Source organism: Neopsephotus bourkii, unplaced genomic scaffold (genome assembly GCF_033783945.1).
Source record: "Neopsephotus bourkii isolate Nb327-2 ecotype Australia unplaced genomic scaffold, CSIRO-AGI_Nbou_v1 NB_42, whole genome shotgun sequence".
NCBI lineage: Eukaryota > Metazoa > Chordata > Aves > Psittaciformes > Psittacidae > Neopsephotus > Neopsephotus bourkii.
The window spans coordinates 939113-965508 of NW_026900559.1; the positions used below are offsets into that span (position 1 = coordinate 939113).

At 40.9% G+C, this 26396-nt stretch overlaps 1 protein-coding gene across 2 annotated transcripts in view; it reads left to right on the forward strand.

The window, feature by feature from the left end:
• LRP5 (LDL receptor related protein 5) overlaps positions 1-26396 on the forward strand; it is a 126619-nt gene that overhangs the window by 37397 nt on the left and 62826 nt on the right. For both annotated transcript variants that reach the window (XM_061346848.1, XM_061346858.1), the window contains exons 3-7: positions 1264-1461; positions 4794-4990; positions 7890-8021; positions 21170-21566; positions 21999-22170. In XM_061346848.1, coding sequence (XP_061202832.1) covers positions 1264-1461; positions 4794-4990; positions 7890-8021; positions 21170-21566; positions 21999-22170 — 1096 coding nt within the window. The remainder of the gene's footprint in view (positions 1-1263; positions 1462-4793; positions 4991-7889; positions 8022-21169; positions 21567-21998; positions 22171-26396) is intronic.

Genomic DNA, 26396 nt, shown 5'->3' on the forward strand with positions numbered 1-26396 from the left:
TGGAGCTGACATGTTTTGGGGAAGGCATCTGGGGACACGAGTCCGCTGCAGCCACTCTGAGGTGAGCTGTCTCAGAAGTCTGAGGACTCATCTGTATGGAAGCTTTGCCATTTCAACTAGAAAACTCCTTGTTTTACCCTCCCACACTCAAGTGTATGTGCATTGTGATGCGAGTCATTTCTATCGGTCTTCCATCTGTCTGTATTTTCACCTATATTCTCCTCTTCATTGGGATAAACATGCTAATGATCATATATGTTACTATGACCAGAATGGTCTAAATAGGTGCTGGAACTGGAGGTACAGCTGAATCGGGGTGCAGTATATGGAGATCAGAGCATTTTAAGCCTGAGCTGTGAGTGACATGCTGGGAATAACTGTACAGCTGCCTGTTCTTCCTTGCCTGGAATGATGGCCCCAGCTGCATATGAAGCAGCTACCGGGCTACTGCAGTTTACAGGAGCATCTTTTGTTACAAAGGCAAACTGGGACGTGGATGGGAGATGGGAGGAAAGCACCCAAAATTTAAAATAGTGACATTCTAAGTTTGCATGGATTCATTAGTTATTTATTGTCAGAAACAGATTTCATGGCTCTTGGCTTGACTCCATCCCTGACATTGTTCAAGGCCAGGTTGGATGGAGTCTTGGGTGATGTGGTCATGTGAAGTGTCCCTGCCCATGGCAGGGAGGTTGGAACTAGATGATCTTAAGGTCCTTTCCAGTCCGAACTATTCTATGATTCTAATTCTTTTCTGCATACAGACTTGCAAAAGGAGGTTCAGCTATGGTCATTGCCTGCTTGGATTGGTGATTAGTTGCTTCAGTTGTGGTTTAGAATATTAACTTGTAGTAACTGGCTGTGCAAGAATGTGCAATGGTGATACTTAGTTGTAAATGCTTATGACAGTCAGGTGCTGTCCAGCATTGTAAAGGAAGGGGAATACACCATGCAGGGGCAGTGCTCTTATGAAGGACTTCTTTTGCATCCTCCGGAGCTGTGGCTTGATTTACATTAAGCTGTGGCTGCCCCATCCCTGGCAGTGTTCAAGGCCAGGCTGGACAGGAGTTGGAGCAACCTGGTCTAGTGGAAGGTGTCCCTGTCCATGGCAGGGGGTTGGAACTGGATGAGCTTTAAGGTCCCTTCCAACCTTAAACCCTTCCGCAATTCTATGATTCTACAAATACTTTATCCCTTCTGTTCCTAAACCTAACCACCTTGTATTGTGATTTAATCTGTGTGCATCTCTGCTTTCCTTTTCAGATACATGTATTGGACTGACTGGGGGGAAACACCCAGAATAGAACGGGCAGGAATGGACAGCAGCACACGAAAAATAATTGTCGATTCAGATATTTATTGGCCAAATGGACTCACGATAGATCTTGATGAGCAGAAACTTTACTGGGCTGATGCAAAACTGAGTTTCATTCATAGGGCCAATCTGGATGGCTCATTTAGGTAAGTTATGTTATTTACAGTGTAAGTTATTTCTCACCTCATGCATAAATTTTGAACTGAGGCATTTCTTTTCAGTAATCTAAAATAATGCCAGTGCCTTATTGTTCTTTTTAAATGCAATTCTTAATAGCCTTGCAAAAAGTAAAGTAACCTTACGTCCTGTAAAAATAGTTTTAATAGTAAGACTATTTCTATCAATGTTTCACTGTAGACTATTTATAGCCTTGTTGTACAGCAGGATTTTTCAATTTTAGGCTCATGTTTGTCTTGCAAGTAGTTGGAGATGCTTATCCATGGTCCTGGGCAATCTAATGTTTAACAAGTGACTGGAATTTTACAGTATTGTTACTGTATCTTTTTTTTTTCAACAGGAAATATACACTGAGACACACTTATTCTTGTCCTCATCCAAACATGTCCTTTGTGGTACGCCTGTAAATTAACCAAATTCAGCTTATTTCAGACTGTAAGCAAGAAGGAAGCAGATTTTCTTAAAACTTGGTAGAAAGGACAGTATGGAAATTCTGGTTGGTGGCTCCGGACCAAGTGTGCTGTCGAGTTTTGGCTTTTGTACACACAAAGAAGTGACCCTTCAGACAGGGCCCACCTAGAAGTTGGAGACTTCACCTTCAGTTCTGGGCAGTGTTCAATAGGCAGGTTGTGTTGGTCCCTGAAGTATGTTGTCAGCCACTGAAATGTCCTGCCGAGGAGGCGAGCCTCTGCATTTTGGTCTGGCTTTGGTCTTCAGGTGGTTTAAAATGGCATTTTTGTTTCTATGATTTCAAAAAATCTGAAATACCTATGTTATGAAATCGTTTTGCTTTGGTAAAGACTTTGAGGAGTTGTATTTTATGCATATCTGTGAAAAAGAATAATATCCCACCCCCCCACGCCCCCCTTCTCAAGAAAAGAAAAAAAAACCCACTGCATTTTCCACAGTGTTTTTCATTTTTTTTTGCTGAGGTGCATTCTGTGTCTGATTTTCACACTTATCAAAGAGGAATAGCAATATTGACACCCTTTATAAAACACTCTTAAGTTCCTTTGAGAGCACTGTGTAAGAGCTGGATAATGGTTGCATTGTAGTATGTGACAAGTACTGACTGACAGAAGTCTAGACAAGGGAAAAGGCCTTTATGGAAGGGAGTAGTAGCTCAAAGGCTGGCTGCAGGTTCATAGAAAGAAAGTGCTCGTTCAAAATTCAAAATCTGAGAGATTTTCATACAGCACAACATGAATATATTTCTCTGATATGGATGCAAGTGGCAGCAAGTAAAGTTTCCACACTGATTCTGCAGTTATGATGCACATACAAATTGTATAAACTTTACTTGCATTAATGTGTGAACAGTTGCAGTTGGTTAATAACATCTATTTTGCTCATTTTAAGGTAGGGAAGGGCCACCCAAAGGGGAGCGAGCTTTTGAATACACCAGTTCCAGCAATCTGTCCAAATTGCTTTGTGATAGATCAGTGCATGTCCACCACCTCCCAAGCAGTTTTTTATTGAACTGTAAATGAAACAATATTTTAGAAAAAAATAGTGTATTTTTGCATTTAAAAAAAAAAAAAAGGCTCAATGTTGTACACTTCTTACATCTTTTACTTAACTCCTGGAGGGTGTAAATGCATGCTTAAGGATATTCCTGTGCTGGATGCATTCTGGTAATTCCTTGTGTCTAACTGCATTGTGCAATATAATAGCTTCATGTCATTTAGCTGTGTATATTTCATATTGTTACAGTATGATAAAACTTCCTTCTTAAAATTTTGTGCCTATTAATAAAATGCCATGAATATTGATCTTAATTTTAACTCTTTTCTAAAAGGATATTTTTATTCTTTTTTGCCTTCCACTGATAAGTGTTGAAACAAAAGCCTGTGAAGTTGGGACTTACAGGTTCTGATGTCTAGGTAGGCTTCAATACTGGTTCATAGATGATAACTATGGAGGTTGCTTCTGTTCCTTAAACACAGAGTTTAAGTTTCCTAAATTGGTTTCACCCAGACTTGCCAATTAAGAAATCTTACAGTGTTTCAAAGGCTTCTACCATCCTCTGTCCCAGAATCACTTCAGAATTCCTTCAGAATTACAATAAAAATGAAATTTGCCTTCTGCATGGTGAATGAATGTTGCTGGAGCAATCTGCCGATTCCATCTTAGCACCCATCCATTCGCAAGCACATAGGCTGGAACTCTTTCAAGGGATGTAATTACAGAAGGGGAGATTTGATATCTAAGAATGATGGAAATAGGGGCAACGTATTCTGGAAAACAGCTGCTATGATACTAGAATACAGCCACTGTTCTACATTTAAATCTGCTGCTGACCAGGTTAAGAGGGGTAATTTAAAGAGACTCCCAGGTCGTTTCTTCTTTTTTCTGCTGCAACAAAGACCTGAGTACAACTGAAGTTCTGGAGAAAAATATCATATATTGCATAGGGGGACAAAAAAAGTAATGTTTTAATTGGAGGAGTACTCTTCAGACCTGTGTTTCCTCCAGGTTGTAGAATCCCAGACTGGTTTGGGTTGGAAGGGACCTAAGCTCATCCAGTTCCAACCCACTGGCACAGGCAGGGACACCTTCCACTAGACCAGGTTGCTCCAAGCTTTGTCCAGCCTGGCCTTGAGCACTTCCAGCAATGGGGCAGCCACAGCTTCTCTGGGCAACCTGTGCCAGCACCTCGCCACCCTCACAAGGAAGAATTTCTGCCTAAGATCTCAATCCTCCCCTCTGTAAGTTTAAAGCCATTCCCCCTTGTCCTGTCACTACAAGCACTTGTCAAAAGCCCCTCTCCAGATTTCTTGTCACCTCTTTAGGCACTGGAAGCTGCTCTAAGGTCTCCCTGGAGCCTTCTCCAGGCTGAACAAGCCCAGCTCTCTCAGCCTGTCTCCATAGCAGAGCTGCTCCAGGCCTCAGAGCATCTTTGTGATCTCCTCTGGACTTGCTCCAACATGTTACATCCTTTGGATGTATCCATGTTTTATATAGGACTCTAAAAGGCAATTGTGTTTGGGTATTTGCAGAGGCTTGTTAAGGAGCTTAAGTGTGGTCTTTCAAGGGTCATTGTGGAACTGACCTGATACCACATCACTATGAAATTGAGTACGCTCTTGTCTTTATTTTTATGAAGGAGCAAAGTCTTGTTTTATATTTTTCAGTCTGTTTATCACTGATCACCAGATTAATCTATTGGTCCAGTGAATCTGTTAAAAAAAACAACCCAGTTCCTATGAGTTTTTACAAACCTAGTTTGGTTTGGGTTTTTTTCTGCATGGTAACAAGTGGAAAAAATGCATTTTTAATCCTTGTTTTTTCTTTGATCCAGGCAAAAAGTTGTCGAAGGTAGTCTTACTCATCCCTTTGCACTGACCTTATCTGGGGACACTTTGTATTGGACGGACTGGCAAACGCGCTCCATTCATGCCTGTAACAAAAGGACAGGAGAGAAAAGGAGAGAAATACTGTCTTCTCTGTATTCACCGATGGACATCCAGGTTTTAAGCCCAGACCGGCAGCCATACTGTATGTTTTACTTCCCCTGAAACTTTTTGCATGAGTGTTACTTATTTATTAGGATAAACATTAAGCACAAAATGGTTAGTGTGAAGTTACGGGGTTTTGAATACTTGTCAAGAGATTGGTTTCTAAAGGTATGTAAGTATCTGAATCCTGTACCTTTCTTTGAAAATTCCAACATGAACTGATACGAGCTCAATCATCATCCCACTTGGGATAACAAAATTCAAAATCCAGTGCTGTACTTCAGTGACGTCTTTTGATTTGAAATATTAGAATGAAAATGATAAAACCTCAGCTGGCATCTTTTTAACACTATTATTTTAAAGATAACTGGAAAAAACTGCATATCATTACTTATTTAAGTAGAATTACCACAAAATATGTAATGTTCCTGTACTTACAGGTACAGCTTTTGCATTCCAGACTTGATCATGTTTATCTTCAATATGTAACAAATAGCTGATGAATGTTTCAGTATGGAAGGGACTTAAATCTGAGCTCTTATATGAAACATACACCTGCCTCTATTTTTTCTTTGTGTATGATGTTACCTCAAAGGAAGGCAGGTGAAGAGAACTGAGAATTGCATGATGTGGTATATATTTTGTGTATGCATGTGATACTATGCAGCCTAAATATTTTTTTTTGGCTGCATGTGGCTATGTTAGTCTAGGTGGGATTTGAAAGCAGTGGTGGAAATGTATATAATTGAGTAGCTATGGGAAGAATCACCTCTTGCCTAGGAGAGAAACTTTTGTACTTTCGTTTTGCTGCTTTATTTATGCCAGCTATTTACTGATGCCAGTAAAGTCTGCTTCCCTGAAGATAATGTTTGCTATTCCAGTAGAGTTTATAGGATGTCAGTAAACAGGACTGAAAGTAAACAAAAGAAGTTCTCAGCAAGTTTGCTGATGACACCAAGCTCTGTGGTTTGGTTGATACGCTGGAGGGAAGGAATGCCATCCAGAGGGACCTTGACACGCTTGTGAAGTGGGCTGATGCCAACCTCATGAAGTTTAACCATGCCAAGTGCAAGGTCCTACACCTGGGTCAGAGCAATCCCAGGCACAGCTACAGGCTGGGCAGAGAAGAGATTCAGAGCAGCCCTGCAGAGAAGGACTTGGGGGTGCTGGTCAATGAGAAAATGAACATGAGCCAGCTTCAGTGTGCACTTGCAGCCCAGAAAGCCAACCGTATCCTGGGCTGCATCAAAAGGAGTGTGACCAACAGGTCCAAGGAGGTGATCCTGCCCCATTACTCTGCTCTCGTGAGACCTCGCTTGGAGTATTGTGTGCAGTTCTGGTGTCCTCAACATAAAAAGGACATGGAACTGCTGGAACAAGTCCAGAGGAGGGCCACAAGAATGATCAGGGGACTGGAGCATCTCCCGTATGAAGATCGGCTGAGAAAGTTGGGGCTGTTCAACCTGGAGAAGAGAAAGCTGCGTGGAGACCTCATAGCAGCCTTCCAGTACCTGAAGGGGACATATAGGGGTGCTGGGGATGGACTCTTCATTAGGGACTGTAGTGATAGGACAAGGGGTAATGGGTTAAAACTTAAACAGGGGAAGTTTAGATTGGATATAAGGAGGAAATTCTTTCCTGTTAGGGTGGTGAGGCACTGGAATGGGTTGCCCAGGGAGGTTGTGAATGCTCCATCCCTAGCAGTGTTCAAGTCCAGGTTGGACGAAGCCATGGGTGATATGGTTTAGAGCGAGGTGTCCCTGCCCATGGCAGGGGGGTTGGAACTTGATGATCTTAAGGTCCTTTCCAACCCTAACTGTTCTATGATTCTAAGTTTGGAGATCATCTTGGTGATGGAACACGTGCAAGTTTTCATTGAGGTTGTCGGGTATGCACAGCACCCCGGTTTATCTCACAGCTCTAGATAAGAGTTTGTCTGTGCTGAATTCCTGGCATTGCTTTTAGCTCATGGAATGTCCCAGCCTTGGGTCATCGTATTTCTGGGTCAGTCACAAAGAAAATATGGTGCATAGGGAAATGGCATATGCTGAAAATAGCTCAGATGCCATTGACTTCATTAAGATCAGGCTTGGATTTCTTCCTCTCCCTTTTTTCCCTCTTTGTGACTGTCAGTGGAAGTAACACAAGCCAAATTAGCTGGAAATTTTGTAGTTTTATATTAAAGCAGTTCAGATGCTTATTCAAACTATAACTGAGAGATCTTGCACAACTTGCAGGGTTTTTTTTCTTTAATAGCTGGCAATATTGTTCATAATTATTTGTGGTTAGAGTTTGATCTCTTGCTGCCATTTTTCCCCCATATAAATGAGGTAGGTACATGCACTTCTCGTGCCTGTCCCCATCCTGTCCCTGCCTGCCTCCCCCCAATTTTTTTTTAATGTTTTCAAACTTGAGGACTTTACATGTTGCTGTTCTGCATTTCCTGATGATTCAGAGATATGTCTTGCTGTGAAAGCTTTTGAAAAAGATTTCCAAGGTATTTCCAACATGCAGCACGACTGTGATGTAGGAATCGTACAAATTGTTGTGTTTTCCTTTCTTTCCTAGAAGTGGTCTCCCCCACCCCCATCACCATCCTCCAAGCCCTGTTTTCCATTTTCATGATACTTTGCAGACGCAGCATCCACAAAGTAATCGAAGTCCAAAGCTGTTAGCTGTTTCAGCTTTAGAAACATTGAAAGAACTGCAGAGTGTGAATGTGCCGAGCTGTCAGCTCTTTCAAAATCAGCTCTTGTGTGCATCTCAATTTAGGTGTCCCTAGAAGTGAGATGCTGAACAGGAGAGAATCAAACACTTTATATTGTGGTTCCTCTGCTTGTTGTGCCAGTCATTTTGAATCTGTATATTCTTTCTCATGGAGAAAAGAGGGTTTTAATGGTTCTAGAAATATGAAAATAAATCTGTTTGGTTTATTGCAGTTCACACTCCATGTGAAGAAAACAATGGTGGTTGCTCTCATCTGTGCCTGCTCTCTCCAAGAGACCCCTTCTACAGCTGTGCCTGCCCCACTGGTGTGCAGCTGGAAGACGATGGCAGGACTTGCAAATCAGGTAGGAGCTCGGCTTTTCTACAGTCACAGAGTAATTTTTATGAATTAGAGCAATCCATTGCATCAGAAACTGGAGAATTTTGGCTGTATTTTGTGTCTTTTGACTGTATTATGTGTTACCAGTTCTCTGTAGGAATAAAGTAGTATGTGGAGCCCATTGTAGAAAAAATTTATTAGAAGTAAGCTATTGTAGGCCATTTTTCTGATTGGACAGTGGACCATAGACAGACTTCTGCTTCCCCCCATTCACTGTCCAGTAGTGGTCAGTGATGCAGTAGTGGTGGCCAACCTGTTGCCTTCGAGTTGCATCTCGAAGTTATGCTTGGGATGTTCTGTACACAGATGTGCCAATAATTCAGTCAAGGTGCTATTTTAGAGATAACCCAGTGAGTTACCCCCGCTTCACTTAGTTTTATACTGAAATAATTTGTACAGAAAAATCAAGATTTAAACTAACAATACTGTCTTTCTGGTTCTGAAGATTAATCATCCCTCTGTTTCCCTTTGGGCTGCATTGTGGGAAGGGTTTATGAGAAATTTGCACTAGGAATTTTTAATTCCTGGGTCTAGTTTATGTTTTTTTGACATTGTATTTAATTTTTAAAAGTGAGGCAAGGCTTTCTGTGAAAAGACTTACAAGGTTTGCTGCTTGAGATAACTGAGCTAGAGAAAATAGTTTTTTAGGTGGCTGTTCATGTTACTGAGAAGCAGTAGGACAGGCTTGTGTATAACCCTTCTGTGATGCCTAGTAGAAAGCTGTTTAAAGTGTAATAGCTAAAGTAATATGCTTTAATTGAAAGGTGTAACTATGCGTATTTTGTATGGAAGTTGACTGAGTCTAGTAGTAAACATTGAAAACTTTGTACTAGCATTGATCAGGAAGCCTCTTTTAAAAATGCATCTTACAAAAGCAGGCAATTACTAGGAGGCAAGGTTTTGGAGAACGTTCTGCCAACAGACTCTGCTGCCTGTCTCCAATGTATTTTCAATGAGTCTAGTCAAATAGTATAGTCATTTTCTGATGTGGCTTGATTCCTCTGAGTACTTAGCAAGCATAAGATATTGCTTTCATTTGTGAACTCGAAGCAGAATTTGAACACTGAATCTCTAGGGTTTAAGGGCCAGCTTTATTAGCTCATCCTGCTGCAATTGAAAGGCTTGTAAGTTAGTTCTTGCAGCTGCTGAAAGACCTTTCTATTTCCTCCTTCCAGCTTTGGAAAGTTTCCTTTTCACAGCTCTAAAAACAAACGTTGCTGAGCTCAGGACAACCTTTTTAAACGTTAATATTGACCTCATGTTTCTGGCAGTGGGAATGAAGGTCAGCCTGCTCTTGGGGTTTTGGCGGATAGCTCAAGCAGGAGCGACTGCTTGTACTGTGCTTTCACCTTTCCATTGTCAGGTCAGACAATCTGTCAAGGGTGTTCTGTCAAAGGAGAGCAAAAAAGTGGGATGGGAACAGGAAATCTCATTTTGCATAAGAATGTGGCCTTTTGGTTCATTTTTATGGATTATTTCTTTCCCAAGCTCCACATCTTTTGTTGTCCTGTCTGCCTTATGCCAACATCCATGTGCTTCTCTTCCCCCTTTTATTAATTAAATTCTTGGTTGCAAGGAATTGACTTTTTGTTCTCTGTACAAGTTCTTTGTGGTGAAGTCGTATCAGGAACTACAGATGCAACAGTGTTCACCATGTCTGCATTTTGTTCCTATTGGCTTGAGCAAAAGCGCCAAAGTACAAAGTCACTTGGGCATATTAGTTTCTTTGATGTTAAGATTTCAAGTGAATTACTCAAATGCTACTGGCGATTTGTCTGCAAGGGAAAAAAGCATTGTGTTCTCAAAATTTGTGCCCGCATGGGGCTTTCCTGGCACAAATAGAGCTGTGTTACTGTGTATCTCTCTCAGAAAGTACTCTTGTGCAGAAAAGCCCTGAGGCTCTTAGATGATTTCAGCTCTCTTGGATATTGAAGAATACATATAGTCTGTAGTTAGTAGGTCGAGAGAGGTCCTCCTTCCCCTCTACTCTGCCCTGGTGAGACCTCATCTGGAATATTGTGTCCAGTTCTGGGGCCCTCAGTTTAAAAAGGACAGGGACCTGCTGGAGAGAGTCCAGCGCAGGGCAACAAGATGATTAAGGGAGTGGAGCATCTCCCTTATGAGGAAAGACTGAGGGAGCTGGGTCTCTACAGTTTGGAGAAGAGGAGATTGAGGGGTGACCTTATTAGTGTATATAAATATATAAAGGGGGAGTGTCACGAGGATGGAGCCAGGCTCTTCTCAGTGGCAAACAATGAAAGGACAAGGGGTAATGGATACAAATTGGAGCACAAGAGGTTCCACTTAAACCTGAGAAGAAACTTCTTCTCAGTGAGGGTGACGGAACACTGGAACGGCTGCCCAGGGGGTTGTGGAATCTCCTTCTTTGGAGACATTCAAACCCGCCTGGACACGTTCCTGTGTAACCTTATCTAGGTGTTCCTGCTCCGGCAGGGGGATTGGACTAGATGATCTTTTGAGGTCCCTTCCAATCTCTAACATACTGTGATACTGTGATATATTGGTAATGTTCAGGTGTGAGAGCTCTGTAGCTCTTTACGAACAGTGTTGAATGGTAATGGGCCTAGGTAATTAAGGAAACGTGAACTAAAGGACAGGCTGCACCACTGTTTGCTGTGCTGTGTGTTACGTCTCAATGCATTAAAACTGTGATATTCAGGGTTTTTTTACACTTTTTCTAAACAAATTTTTACACTTTTTACACTTTTTCTAAACAAATAACTGTTGGTCTGCTGAAGCTGTAAGTATTGTGTCAGCATTAAAAGAATAGTTCATTATTCTTTAATTTTGGCTTTTGGTATTGATTCGTTCTTGCTCTCTCTCTGGTTCTAAACAGTTGCTCTGGCCTATCATAGAAGGTCACCAGATTTGTTGGGCACAATTTGTCCTTAGTGAACATGGTGACAGCCCATGTTGGCTGTCACCAACCACCTTTCTGTTTTCCGTGTGCCTTAGCATAGTTTCCAGGAGAACCTGCTGCATGATCTTGCCAGGCAACAATGTGAGACTGACTAGCCTCTGATTCCCTGGATCTTCCTTTTTCCTGTTTGTGGGGGCTTTTTGTGGGTTTTTTTTTTTTTTTTTTGGTGTTTTGTTGGTTTAGATATTTTTTTTTAAGGGTTTTTTTAGTTCTCCTTTTCCAGTCATCAGGAACTTCACCAGACTGTCATGAGTTCTCCCGCAGGTTTCTGTCTGCCGGGAAGGTGTGCCAGCTGTAGTTTATCAAATGAACTAGGAAAATCCGCTTGCTCAAGTGAAAAAAGAGGAAATTTTTTTCATAATTGGAAAAGGCAGCGCTAACTTCAGGTGTTTGAAGAGTCAGCTTCCCTTATTATATTTTCAGAGAAGGAGGTCCCTTTGCTATAACACATCTTCCTGATTAATAAAGAGAAACAGTATGGACTAATCCAGACATTCTGATTAAGTAGGAAAACTGCTAATTAGAGATGAACAGCCTCTTTGTGAAAGGGAAGGGTTAGGGCGACATTTGTTATTTGGGATAATTGCTGTAAATCAACTCTTTTAAGTACCTGAGAAAGCTTCTGCTGGCCTTATGTGAATAACCTAATATAAGTGTCAGTCTTCTAGCACTTGGAAGATGCTGGAAGCAAAATCTTGCATATCAGTGGCTAATACTGAAACAGAATCAGAGTTTAGCTTGGGGCTGTATTGGGAAGGGGAGCACTCATGTCCTAATCTCCAAACACATCCTGTTGATTCTTTAACACTAAAACAATGGGCTAGGTGTTATTTACTCAGAAATAGTATTACATGGGACTATTTTTCACTGAGATACCTTTCCAATACACCAGACAGGGTTATGAAAACTGTCCAGCAATGGGTACATGACAGTCAAGGAAATCTAGATGCTACCTCTTCTATTTCTACTCCATTTCATAAAAATTTCATGAGTGCTTTTTTTGTCTTTCATTCATGTGTACATCTTGCTTGTTTTGAGTCTGTTTTCTCCTTGCTTTTGTTAGTGGAAATGGCCTTGTTTATAATTTCATTGGATAAAATCTATTAGACACATACTACAAGGAGGAAACCTGGAGGGAGTGAGGAGTATTCTAGAAGGTCTGCCGTCTCATCTTACAGCTCTGTTGTCAGTGATTTAGCTGGACTAGTTAATGAAACTCTCTTTGGGCTTTGGTACCTGTTTCAGATTGATGACTGCTTTCCAGGACTCTGAAACACTGGCTAGTTAAGAGATGGTACCTTCTTCCTCAGCACTAGTGAGTCTCTGGATTGATTCTGATTTTATGCTGCAGAAGAACCACAACCTGGGTCTGCACTGAGAAGGTTTATGTGTAAAGTTTGTTATCTTGTGTTCACCATGGTACCTACGCATGGAAAGTTACGAAGACCCAGTGATAATTCGAGCTCTCTTGCTGCACTGATGTAACAACAGTGAGGTTGAGATGCCCCCTAGATTTGCAAGCCCTCATTTACAGTTGTTTGTAACTTTTTTCCATTATGTTTACCCTTTGACAGGTGATTGTGTTAGCTCAGAATTGAATTTTGTGTGGCTTCCTCATACATTAAACATAATAACTAATGCTTAAACTTCAAAGCATTATATAGCTGTCAGCCTCAAAGAGTGCTCACGGGACATAAAGTGTTTCTGTTTGTGTAAAAGAAGACAGCAATGCAGAGACACTAACATGTTCAAGGTCTCTTAGGGAGTGGGAAATGTCTGCAATTAGAGGTCAACAGCAGTAGGGCTGTAGGACAAATATTGTATTCCTGTTCAGTATTAAAAAAAAAATTGAGTGTGTATCTTGTTAGATTGTAATAAATTTTTGACCATATTCTGTGTTTATTTGAAGGTGTCACCACCAAAACTGTTCAACAGAACGGGTGGTAAAATGGCTGCCCCTTCTCAAGTCAGTGATTCCTTACTTGGAGCCAGTGGTATTTTATATCTCCAGCAGAGAATAGGTGCATTTAAACTATGAAACTATGCTTTGGAATGAAATGCCACAATCCAGAGGCTGTTCTTTTTTTCTAGCAGTGAGGATTTCTGGCAGACTTTTTCTTGGCCCATCTTTTTTCCTATGGCTTCTTATGAACTGTTAAGAATTCTGTGCAAAGGGATGATCTTTTATTTTTTCTGTTGTTAATACAAAGTAGAATCCGGGACTATGATATCTATAAGCTAACATTCAGATTTACCACTTAACATTTCCAACTTTCTCTTCTCTTTCTTTAAAGCACATATGGTATAGACAGACCTCAGGGTCTGGGGTAAGACTTAGTTGCTCAGCTGCTTTGAGGTCTTTGAATGAATCCTCTGTATAAGGGCAGATTCTTTGCTCGGTACAGTGATAGCCAGACAATTGTGCTGACCTTTGATACTGTTTATTGCCCATGCAGTCATGACTGTTACATGAATGTCATATTGAGTAAATATTTCTAAGACTTACTCAAAAGGAGTAACTCCTGAGTTGTCTGCTCTGTCAGTAGTAACTTTACAAAGCTTTGTGCTCCCACGTGTAATACTGAGTATGCACAAATTTTAGGTGTCTCACGTAAGCTCAGTCCTAAATTAGAGTAAGTAACTGGCTTCTGTGTTTCAGCAGCTTTCTCTGGAAGAAACTAATTTTGTCTTAGTCTGCTGTTTTGTGCTAATGATCTTACCAGCTGTACAGTTTAATATTCTGTTTGCAGGGCTTTTTTAATGACGGTATAAATGTGTCAAATCTCTGAATTGTAGGGGGTTTTGTTGTGGTTCAGGCAAAGTAACTGCTGGAACTCAGCTACTGAGATAATGGAAGAAACAGTAGACAACTTTTCACTGTAACATGCAGACAGATATGATGTAATTTATGAGTTACGTGAGCGCTCTGGTATTTCCTTTCTTTGTCACAAGTGTTAGTTTTCCTTATTGCCTACTTACCTTTCAATTAAATCAAGGCCTGTCTGAATGTGAGCACTCAAAACATTCTTTCAAAGAAACCCTTCCTGTTTCTGTTTTGTTGGTTGCATACTCCCACTGCACGCAACTCTCAGTTTTAAGGTGGTAACCCTGATCTGCCTCTCGTGTTTTCCACATTCTGCAGTGTCAAGTAGGAGAGTACCTCGACAGCTTTTCCCAGCCCTTCAACATCACGCAGTATGAAACAGTGCTCTCTTCCCCTCAGGCTGGAAGATAAATAAATACCTGAACTGGGATGCATAGTGCTGTTTATGTTGTAACTGATTCTGTTGAGGTACCCAGGGAGAATATAGTCTTCCCTGTGAGAGTGGTGAGGCCCTGGCACAGGTTGCCCAGAGAAGCTGTGGCTGCCCCATCCCTGGCAGTGTTCAAGGCCAGGCTGGATGGGGCTTGGAGCAACCTGGTCTAGTGGAAGGTGTCCCTGCCTGTGCCAGGGGGGTGGAATTGGATGAGCTTTAAGGTCCCTTCCAACCCAAACAAGTCTGTGTTTCTATGATATAAAAAGAATTTCCGTTATTTCTAGGCATTACCAAAGTTTGTTTCAACTCCTTAAATATTTTATTTTCTGTGGAAGCTGAATAGCAGGAATGGGGTTTAATTAAGTGTTGTTGATTTAAACATCTCACAGCAAGTGTTGTTACTTCGGTTTTCCTGTGGTGTGAAGAGCAGTTACTGCTAAGCCTTGTTGTCATTGTTTTGAATATTGGCTAGCCTATAAGACTGCGTGGCAATGTTAGTTATTTTTATAGACTCCATACAGAATAATTAATTTTTCTCCCACACCCATATTCTGCATTGCACGCTCCTCCCTACGCCATGCTTTGTGCCATATGTTGAGACTTTGCCAGGTAACTCACTGTATTACAGCAACTGGCAAAATCCCTTGCTTTTCCGATAAATCATTTTATTTTGTCAAGAGTGCCGAGGTAGCTGTGCTCAAACAGCTTGCAAAAGAGTTGCCTGCAGGCAGGGTACTTCTAGCACAGTTTTCAAAAAGTGCTTACTATTTTCTCCTTTGGGGAAGAGCTAAAAGCTTTCCCATTTTTACAGTTTATCTGGTCATTCCCCCCCCCCGCCAAATACAGAGATTTCCAAAGTTGCCTGTAAATAGCCTAAGTGTGTACATGCAGATGCATGCACGTGCACATACATAAAACTGGGGGAAGAGTCTCACAATGGAGCATTGTTGAAGTCTAATTAGCAGGCAGACAAATAGGAAAGGAATAGCGTGGCGTTTTCTGGCATAGATTAGCAGAGGCAGACACTGCAGTCTACATTAGTTTAGATTGGGTGAATAAATTGGAGCATTTGTTACTGTATTATAGATGTCTTGTCACTTGTCAAATGTGAAGTGGGCCAAGGGAAGAATAGAAAAGGCTCTTGTCAAGCTGGTGGGATTGCCTGCTTCGCTGCTGTCAGCTTCGATTGTACTTAATTTTACAAATAGAGTGCAGTTGCCATTTCCAGCACTGGAGCGTGGATTTTTAATAATGAGAGCACAAACCAAATCAAAGCAAACACTATACCTAGCATGGATATTAAAAATATTTGATTATTGGGTAGGGGAGGAAATCATCACATATATGAGCAAAAAAAGAAGTCTCTTAACCTGCTTGTGTAGGATTTCTTGATTGCATAGAGTGAATATAGTCTTCAGGGAGTGAGAATAACTGCCTTGAATGGTATTACTTTGTTTTCTGTTCTCTTTGCATTTTAAGTTCAGATATTGTTCTGCATGTTAACCAGAACAGTTCATCAGCTTTTCATCAAAACTGAAAAGTTCTGTGGAAGGTCTGCAGAAAGGTTTTGTTGAATAAAAAAAGATGACAGAAAAAGAAGCAGTTCAAAGTTTGAAACAGTTGGAAAAATTAAGACAATTTTTCAGTCTTTTAAAATGCTTTCTGAATGGAGACTTTAGAGGGACCTAATTCTTTCTGATTTTGTGATCTGTGGCTTGTATAGGGGACTTCACAGAAACTTCTGCTGCAGTGTTTGGTTGCTGCAATTGTGATGTTGGAATAGCTTGCACTTCCCTCTCCCCTGAAAAAAAGGCTTTTGTTCATTGTATGGTGTTTATATATGACCATGTTGTAGCAGTTAGCAATTCTGCTGGGAATCTCTTAATCATGTGGTTACAAAAGTGACTGTGGTGAGAGGTTTTGAAGATGAAGTTTATTAAATAAATGCTGTAGCACTTTAGCACTAGGTAAAATAGCTAGCTGCCATGTATTAGGCAGATTCTAGGGTATCTAGGATAACAGTAGACAAGTCATGGCATAACACTTTCGTAGCCTTGAAAACATTCCTACCAACGTTAATAATCAAAATACCTCCATGATACAGATAAAACTAATGAGCCAGACAAGCGTGTTTGTCCAGGTTTTTAGAGAGAACCAGTGTGAAGTTCTCATCTGTTAGGGATGTGCTCAGAGCCTCCTGCCAACTCTTTTCTTTCTCTAGCAGAAATTTATTAACAAAATACGGTTATAACCAAGTCTCTGATTTTGAACTAAGCCAGGATTTTTGTACCTATTCAGAATTACCCACAATAATGCTCTTTTGCAAACTTCCAAGGCGGTGAGGGGGTGAAATAGAGTGAAATATGCTGTGATAACATTTTCTCTGTTCACGTGTTTTTCAGTGTCCAAGGGTGTAGATGCACGTCTGTCAGGAATCTTGTGTAATAATTTGACTTAGTTTTAAGCATCTCTATAGTAGAGATTGCCAAGCAGCCAGAACTTTAAATTGGCCAAGTAGCTCATTCCCCTTATTATTTCTTTTCCCCATAAGTCTCAGTTAAAGGTATGTTAGAAATTGGAAGAATTTCTCACGAATCATGCAATTCAACTACTGTCCTGGTTATCACCTGAAGGTGTTTTTTTTCTGGTCTGCTATGTCAGCAGACAAAAGATGCCTTCTCCCTGCTCGTTTTCCAGCTGCGGATATTCACGGGACAGACCTGAGTTTGGGAATATTTCTACAGTAGTATTTGCCTACACGGATAGCCAGAGCAGCTGAAAATGTCAGAAACAGCACATCAGAGACTGCAATCAGTTGTGTGAAGAGGCAAAACATATACACTCGATTCTTATCTGTCAGTTCCCATGCAATGTTGCTTGTAATGTTGATCGTCTTTAGAAATACATGTAATATTTGTAATTGCTATGTTATCAGTTCCTAGGCACATATTTAATTCTCCTCTGCTTCATACTACTCGTACTTAATTATTAGGGCTGTGATTGCAGACACATTAATATAGTGGAAATTCAGAAGTTAAGGTGGATATGAAACTCACAGTGCTGTGGGTGGCTGAACAGCTGCAGTGTTGCTCACTTTTTAAGACAGTTGAGCTAAAACAATTTAAAACTAATTTATAGTTTAAAACTCAGAAGAGTTCGTACGGCGTTTGGATGCCCAGATACATCCACTTTTCTACATTGAGTGTTGAGGCCTGAATTTTTACTTAACTTGCACAAAACAGGAGGTTTTATTTTGCCTCCCACAAGTGAAATATTTCAGAAATATACAAGCAAGAAGTGCTACATAACTTTTGCTTCTGCTATACTTGCTATGCTGTTGTAGGATGCTCTCTAACCTCTGCAGTTGCAGATCAGTGTCCTGATTTGAAGGTGCTTCTCTAACAGTAATTCCCCCCTCCGTCCCCTTCTGTCCCCCTTGCTTTGGCTATCAAGGTGTAATTTTAATTTGCATTAGAAAATCAAATGTTTTCTGTGTGTTTAAATGTATTAAGAAGTAGGATCTTTTGGAAATTTCTCTGTAAAGAGGCTCTTTGGTCGTGGACAATCTCTCCTGTTGGAGATAATATGGAGATAATATTAATCCTTATTTAATAAGACCTGTGTTCCTTTTCACTTCTGCTGTGGTCAAGCTAGCATTCTCTGGACAAAACAGTGTCTGATGGCACTGTAAATTCTTTGGAGATGGTAATGTCAGGAAAAAGAAGTGTGTGTAATCCTTAGTACCATGAGACTTGATACCATATAAATACTTCTAAGAAAATGTCCACCCAAATAGTTAATGAAATAAAAGGGATCTGAAAGACTTTCTGTTTGAACAGGCTCCATAGAAATACCACATATTTAACACAGCATAGATCAGTTTTGAATACAGCCCTTTTACTATTTTGAAGATCCTCCCTTTCTTCTTGAAGTTGGTGCTTTTCATGTTGTCTTGATTTTGACCTGTTTTCTAATCCAGAAATAATCAGTGTAGCGCCGAGACCACTGTTCCTGGGCTAATCCTTGATGAAGAGAATGAGAAAACCATGACAGACTATGGACTGCTTTTGTTCCCGGTAGCTTTTTAAAATAGCTGTCTCGGAACTCTCACATTTGGTGTACTCTGCAGTAGTTCCAGTGAGGTAGTTGACAGTCTCACCTTTCCTTCATGCTGTTTGCTATTCTACCTAATTAATCTTTAAAAGATTATTTGTTGGAATGTACATCTAGCAAAGCAGCACGGTAGAAGAGGAGGTGTAAGCTATACATTAGATTTCTGTACACCATGGTCGTTTTTAAGAAAACATTTGCTTGATTGATTTTTTAATTTTTTTTTTCACTCTTCAGGAAGTAAAACAACATTTTTAGGCATAGAATTTCCAACATAAAGACATGGACTTGTTGGAGCGAGTCCAGAGGAAGCCACAAAGGTGCTCAGACAGCTGGAGCAGCTCTGCTCTGGAGACAGGCTGAGAGAGCTGGGCTCGTTCAGCCTAGATAAGAGAAGGCTCCGGGGGGACCTTAGGGCAGCTTCCAGTGCCTAAACAGATGACAAGAAATATGGAGAGGGGCTTTTGACAAGGGTCTGTAGTGACAGGACAAGGGGGAATGGCTCTAACCTGACAGAGGGGAGACTGAGATGAGATCAGGAAGAAGTTCTTCCCTGTGAAGGTGATGAGGCACTGGCACAGGTTGCCCAGAGAAGCTGTGGCTGCCCCATCCCTGGCAGTGTTCAAGGCCAGGTTCTGTAATTCTTTGATAATGTAAAATATCAAATACTGGTTTCGGTATCCTGTTATTTTTATTTAGTAAAGGTGCTAAAATCCAGATTTATAAACTTTTGAAAATGAATGCTTTTTGCAGTGCCTTCTAAGGATTGCTGATGCAATGTTCCCTTAACAGAAAGGAATCTTGAAAAAATTAAGAACTGTTGCTGTGCTTACCTAAGGTGTCAATGGAGGAATGGGGCTGTCTTAAGTTGTCTGGTCACCTGAGACTGTCACCTTCTCAGCTTGGGCAACAGTTTTGCTGTGTCCCGAGAAGCAAGCAGAACTTTCAAGCACATGAAACACTTCCTGAAAACTGTTTTTTATTTTGCAACTTTTGAAGTCAGAAAATCTGTGTAAGTTTGGTGGTAGGCATCTCCATTGCTTTGCTGCCAAGAATGGGCTCTCCTGCCTCCATTTTCTCCACATGGTTTTTAAGCTCTGAGTTAGTGTTTCTTTCCTTCTTCTCAAGCCTTTCCTCAAAGTTTGTTAGTGCAGCTGATGCTGTAGTTATCAAACCTCGTCAGCTAACACTGACTGGGAGAAGCAATCTTGATGAATGATTCTTGTCCTTCCCTGAGCCCGCAACAAGTGTTTGTGAGCTCTGCAGCAAACCGGTCTGGTTGTTAACTTTGGCTGATGGCTTTATTTCTGTTGAGTTCATTCCTGTTTGGATCAGCTCTTTAATGTGGTTTGCAACACACAACCATGCTGTGCTTGCATGTGAGAATACGTGATACAGAAGTGGTAACAAGTAGCCCATGGCAAGGAGAAGTTCAGCACCTCTTTGTTCAGGAGCTGCTGTGACTTGAGGTAGTTCAATGTGCGCATTAAACTGTGTCCTCGGTGCTGTGTAGCTTGTTTGGGGGATGTTACAACACTGCTTTCCTAGAGCCTTTCCTTGCAGCCCAAGCACTATTTCTTTTCAGAGCTTCTGAGATAAGTATTTGGAAACTAACCTCTGATTTCCAAATATGTAAGCAAATGGCACAGTGCAGATCCCAAAATTAATGTGAAGTTGGTTTTGATGTGCAATAGATTCAAATTCTAAGCCTCCAGACCTCCATATGCATGTGTAGATGTGAATTATTCCTAGAAGAATATTCTCATGAGGATTTGAATTTCTGCTATTATTGGTGGGCTCAAAAGGTATGTCCCACGTTGGCCATTTTTATTCAACTTTGCTGTAGGTGGTAACTGGAAGTTACCACCTCCTGCTGGTGTTTGCTGATCTGGATGAAATGCTGCAAGTGACTTTTATTCTGGTTTCTTGTTTTGGAGTGTGGCTAAATGGTAAAAACTCCTTGTCAGTTTTGAATCTGTAGCATCAATTTAATAACAGGGTAGGACAGACACATACTCATATTGCTTTTTCTGTGCTGAAGCATGCAGGGGTGAATCTGGGAAAAATGCATTATGCAACTAAATGTCCTGTTTTGTACTGATAAAAGAAGTTGTGAGAAAGATGACACTGAAGATGTCATTTGTCTTTCAGATATGCTTCTTGTTTGGCACCCTTTCCACTAGCAGTGAAACTTTGAAGTGGGGAGGAATAGAGGTGCGAAAAGAACAGCAGTCCTACTGCCTTAGAATTAGCTTTGCATTAACTTTAGCCAGATGAGAAATACTTGCTGTAGTTGTAACTTGCTTTCTTGCTGGGTTGTGTGGAGTAAATCATTAATGTAATTTGTTTACAAAATAGTCAAGTCTTCTGTTAGCCCATGTCATTTATTATGTGGGGTTTGTGTGTGAAAAGTCCATCCAATGCACCGATACAGCTAGTGGGAAGTTTGGCTGGGCTGAGGAATGCTATATAACATGATGAAATATTTGGAACTACACCTACCAAATTTATTGGGTTTTTTATGATTCTAGTTAGAGATTGCTGTGTTCATTATTAGTTTAGGAGGCTGGGAAAAAGACGCTGTATTTATGAAATAAGAGTGCGAGCACAAGTAGTTAGTTGTGAAGAACTGATTAGGAATAACTCCCTGCTCAGACAAGTCTGCATTTTGATGAAAGTTTCATGTTTTTATTTCAAGGAAATCTCTTCTTATAGTGACAGTGGCTGTTCACAGCCTGCTGTGCTGTATTGAAGTGTTCACCACAATAAGAAAGGAAATGATACCCAGAATGGTTTTCTCCCCAGGTGCTGAAGAAGTCCTGCTGCTTGCTAGAAGGACTGACTTGAGGCGGATTTCCCTGGACATGCCAGATTTCACTGACATTATTCTGCAGATAGACAATATCAGGCACGCAATTGCCATAGACTATGATCCTGTGGAAGGCTACATCTACTGGACTGATGATGATGTCCGGGCAATTCGTCGGGCCTACCTTGATGGATCTGGAGCACAGACTCTGGTAACCACAGAAATCAATCATCCAGATGGTATTGCTGTGGATTGGGTGGCAAGGAACCTGTACTGGACTGATACTGGAACAGACCGCATTGAAGTGACCCGGTTGAATGGGACATCAAGAAAGATCCTTATCTCAGAAAACCTAGACGAACCTCGAGCAATAGTGCTCAATCCTGTAATGGGGTAAGTTTTGTGTTTATTGGTAGCCCTGTGGTTGGTGCATTTTGGGGGATGATGTGTGTATAATTTGTCAGATGTTCTGGAAATAGCTAGATTTCCCTTGCTTTATCCCTTTAATACTGTGTATATAAAAAGTGATTTCTAAATAATAGTGTTCTTCAGTGAACATATACATTGTGTGGTTGGTTATATCTTCCTTTCTCTGTGTCTTCAATGTTATCATAACTATGAAAGAATTGGTCCACTGCCCATTTTCAATAGTTTAATCTATGTAATGTTCAAACTTTAGATTGTCATCAGTGATTGTAGTTCAAGTCAACTTGTTTCCTGCAGTTGGCGAAAGTTAGTAGGTTCTTTCAAAAGCAGGGCAGATCTTGACACTTGTTTGACTGCATATTACATACATAGGCTGTTTCCCCTCTTTTATTTTTACAGCTACATGTATTGGACGGACTGGGGTGAAAGTCCAAAGATAGAATGTGCTTATTTGGATGGCTCAGAAAGGCGAGTTCTGGTTAACACATCCCTGGGTTGGCCTAATGGCTTGGCACTGGATCTGGAAAAAGACAAGCTTTACTGGGGAGATGCAAAAACAGATAAAATTGAGGTAAGTAATAGAGCCATACTTGGGTGCATTCTTAGAAAACAAGGCAGTTCTCATGTGTTGCTTTATGTCTTGGGGGGTACATTTATGTATTTTTTGAGGAGTCTGTTGTTTCATTAATATTAACATGATATTTAACCTAACAAGACATATTTGAGAAGAAAGGAAACACATTCATGTTGTTCAGATAACTTTTGCTAGAAATATTGTTTGTTATGTCTACATTGCTACAAGTATATTTGAATTGCTTGAAATCTCAGGTTTTACCTGAGGCTTTTGCAACAAATTAGGGCATTCAGGTACAGCCTCTTTAAAAGATGTTTTGACTTGTCTGTGGTGCTTGGAACTAGTATCTAAAATTGCTGCATGTGAAAGACTTGATGCAGTGTTCGTGTACAGGAGAAGGTGAATGTGTAGGCTCTAGAGAGCCACGTTTCAGGACATAATGATTGTATGGTGTCCAGATAAATGGACAAGAAGTAATTTTTAATGTGCCATCTGCTCTGAAAACAATGTAGACATTCTACCTCTGAATTTGAGGAGAGGAAATCCTCTTCACAATGTTTATAAACATCTATGACAGTATTATTTCTGAATTGTTGAAGGAGTCTCTGATAGAACAGTGTGATGCCCTTATGCTCCCCTTTCTTTGGGAAGAATTTTCTTAAAAATGCAAAAAATTTGTTCTGTCTACCTATTGCTCAGACACTAGACAAATTTGGACAAATTATCTGCTCATTTGTTACGATGTGCTCCCAGGAGTTAGTGAAGTGTCTCTGGAAATTCACTGCTTTAAATGTAAAATACGGTCAAAGCTGGTACCTGTATTGGTCTAGTCATGGATATTGACACTTGCACCACGGAAGCCCAGTATGTTTCAAGAGACTTTCTCCTAAGGGAGATGCCATTTTCCTGGTTGTTTTTGCATTAGTGTCCGTGATTGAATCTTAACCTAAAAGAGTAATTGTGCTGCCACAGAAGTGAAACGAGTCTTAGATATTGCTGCAGAAAACTGAGTCACAAAGTAGTTTCACCTAGAGCAGAAGGTGATAAATAACTGAAAGGGTTAAAATGGAGGTTTTTAGGACAAGGAGTTTTTGGGCTTGTGCATTTGTGTTCATGAGATTATGAGGTTACAGTGAATAATTAACAGCAGTATTCAACTGAGGAAATTCAGCATATTGGTAGAGCTTGATAATATTGTGATGTAGGAGGACACATGAGTTTTGTGTAATCTAAGACTACTGTGGAATAGCCATTTTATGCATTTGTTGTGGATGTATTCATGATGTTGCTGAAGACCTGTATATAGTAGTGGGCTTACTTTCATGAGTGTGTCCGTTTACCTTGAGACAGAGGAGGCTATGGGTAGAGAATATGAATACAGCAAGATTGTCATGGTTTAAGCAAAGTCAGCCATAAATCAAGCAGTTGCTCTCTCACTCCCAACCCCCCTTTTTGGCCTTCCCCTGCTCCTGGAGGGATGGGAAGGAGAATCAAAAAGAATGCAACTCCCACGGGTCGAGATAAGAACAGTTTAGTAACTAAGGTATAACACAAATCACTGCTGCTGCCACCAATAATAGTAATGATACAGGAAATAACAAGGGAAGAGAATACAACACCTCACCACCCGCCAACCGATAACTCCCCTGTCCCCGCCCCCAGCCCTTCCAAGCACCAACCAATACCTCCTCCAACCCTGCAGTGCCCTAGCCCTTCCAGGTAACTCTCGGTTACATCCAGGGCATGACGTGCTGTGGTATGGAATACCTCTTTGGTCAGTTTGGGTCAGGTGTCCTGTCTCTGCTTCCTCCCGGCTTCCCCTCCTCCCTAGGCAGAGCATGAGACTCAGAAAGTCCTTGGCCAGACTAAAACATCGGTGTTATCAGCTCTGTTCCCAGGCTGAAAATCAAAAACACAACGTTGCACCAGCTCCTGAGAAGGAGAAAAATGACTGCTTCTGCTGAACCCAGGACACGGATGTTTTGAAGAAGTCTCAAACAGTTACTTGGGACCTTGCTGTGTTCCCCACCACTCTCAATGATTAGTTTCTAATTAAAATAGTTGTTTTAAAAGTGCATCTTGTTCCTGGCTACTTGTGCTTATATTTCTAAGAAGGAAAAACTGGCTTTTGAACCTCAATCTGAAGTTGTTATAGTAAGTTATAGTGAAGCTGCAAGATGAGAAAAAGTGCACTAAGAAAATATTTAAAATAGAGGCAAATTTATATGATGGATTGTATTTCACTTTTATTGCCCATCTTGCTATATTTGTAACCTAACAGTGCTTTCCTGCAAGATTTCTGTGTTTGAGAGGTTCTGTTGATACCCTAGATTGTCCCAGTAAGCTACTCCACTGCCCAGTACACATGAAGCTTTACTGTATGGTGTGTGAAGGCTTTTACTCACTGTTAAAGTTGTTCAGCATAAACTCATTCTCTCACGCATGTGTTCCGTTGCCAAGAGCATACCATTACAGTGGCTTGCCAGCACAGCTGGTGTCTCAGTGATTTTTTCTCTAAGTGTATGTATGCCTGTTGCATCCACAGCTCGTTGGAAACAAAAACCAGCTGACTGCAAATTGAGGATACACATTTATTTGCTTTTTATACTGTAGTGGATCTAGCTTTAAATTAGGATTTTTTGTTTTCCTGGTAAGCATCTAAAACTGACTTGAAGCATATTACTGGATATTCTTAATCTGTGTTAATGCCTTTGTAAAATTAGCGTCAATGATGTAGTAGATAATAAGTTGTAACATTATTTTGTAACTCATTAGGAAAAAAAAAAAGTTGATCAAGTCTCTGGTGATTTACTCTGTTGCTACACTGCAAGGAGAGGGTTCTTTTTTCACCTAAAATGATACTCAGATTTATGTTGAGCGGTCCTGAAGGAGGAAGACTTCAATCAAGTGCTTGAAGTGCCACCTTCTGAACCCCACATGGTTTAGAATGTGGTACTCCACAGCTGCACTCTGCTGCACAAAGTAAAGCAGCAGCATGTGGATTCCTGCATGTTGCCTTGTACATGCTGAAGATGGGAGGCCAAAGAGCTGTTAGATGATAACAGAGAGGGACGGTGGATGGGCCAGTATATTGCTCTGCATTGGTGTAGTTAGGGTGCATTATCTACTTACATCAACTTATTTTCAGAGTAATTAGTTTCTCTTGGGCTTTTGCAGTGCTGTCACTTGACAGTTTTCTCATCTAAAAGCTCCAGTTTCTCCTGAAGCAACTAGAAAATTTTACTGTGAGGGTGGTGAAGCCCTGGCACAGGTTGCCCAGAGAAGCTGTGGCTGCTCCATCCCTGGCAGTGTTCAAGGCCAGGTTGTATGGGGCTTGGAGCAACCTGGTCTAGGGGAAGGTGTCCCTGCCTGTGGCAGGGGGTTGGAACTGGATGAGCGTTAAGGTCCCTTCCAACCCAAACCAGTCTGTGATTTTTATGAGTCTATTTTCCAGAGACCAAATTGCAGAAGGTGTAAGGTAAAGGAGAAAATTCTCATCTCCACTGTTTTCTGCTATCCATCTTCTTTCACTTGCCTCAGGATGTCCCAGCTCACTGTGTAGAAATTGCAAAATAGAATAAACCGAAACCATTATCTCTGCTGTTGTGCAGAGCATGGTCATATTTGAAGCCTGTTGGGAAAGAAGTTGTATTGAGACTGATGGCTGATAATGTGAACAGTGAACTATGTAGCCTTTTCTGTAGCTTTCAGACAAGGCTCTTGTAGCTGAGAATTACTTTCATCACAAAGCATTACTTCAGCTGCTTTCCATATAGAAAAAACAAGAGTGAGCATAGCTTGCGCGTGTTTGTGTGTGTATCTCTGCTGTGTATCTCTGCATGGCATTCTGCTCTGGTTTCTAGCATTTTAGATCTACAGGTAGTCTTACTCTCTCAGGGAAGGCTTGTTCATATATGAAGTTCTTAAACAGTGTCTGAAAGTTGTACAGCTTGGAAATTTGATAATCTGGAGTCGTGTCCTATTTTTGCTGGACCTCGGGTTTGAAATGTACTGTAAATGCCTCTGGTTTAGGGTTTTTTTTATTTGTTTTGGGGATGGGTTTGTTTCATTTCAGTAACGCATTTTGATATTACTTTTGGGTGTGCTCCTTTCACAAAGGAACACTGCAGAGCTGTTGAGGGTGCCAAGCACTGTCCTGTACCAGGAGACGTTTTATTTGTGAAGGGTGAAACTTCATAGGGTGAAGACAGCAGTTTTGCTTC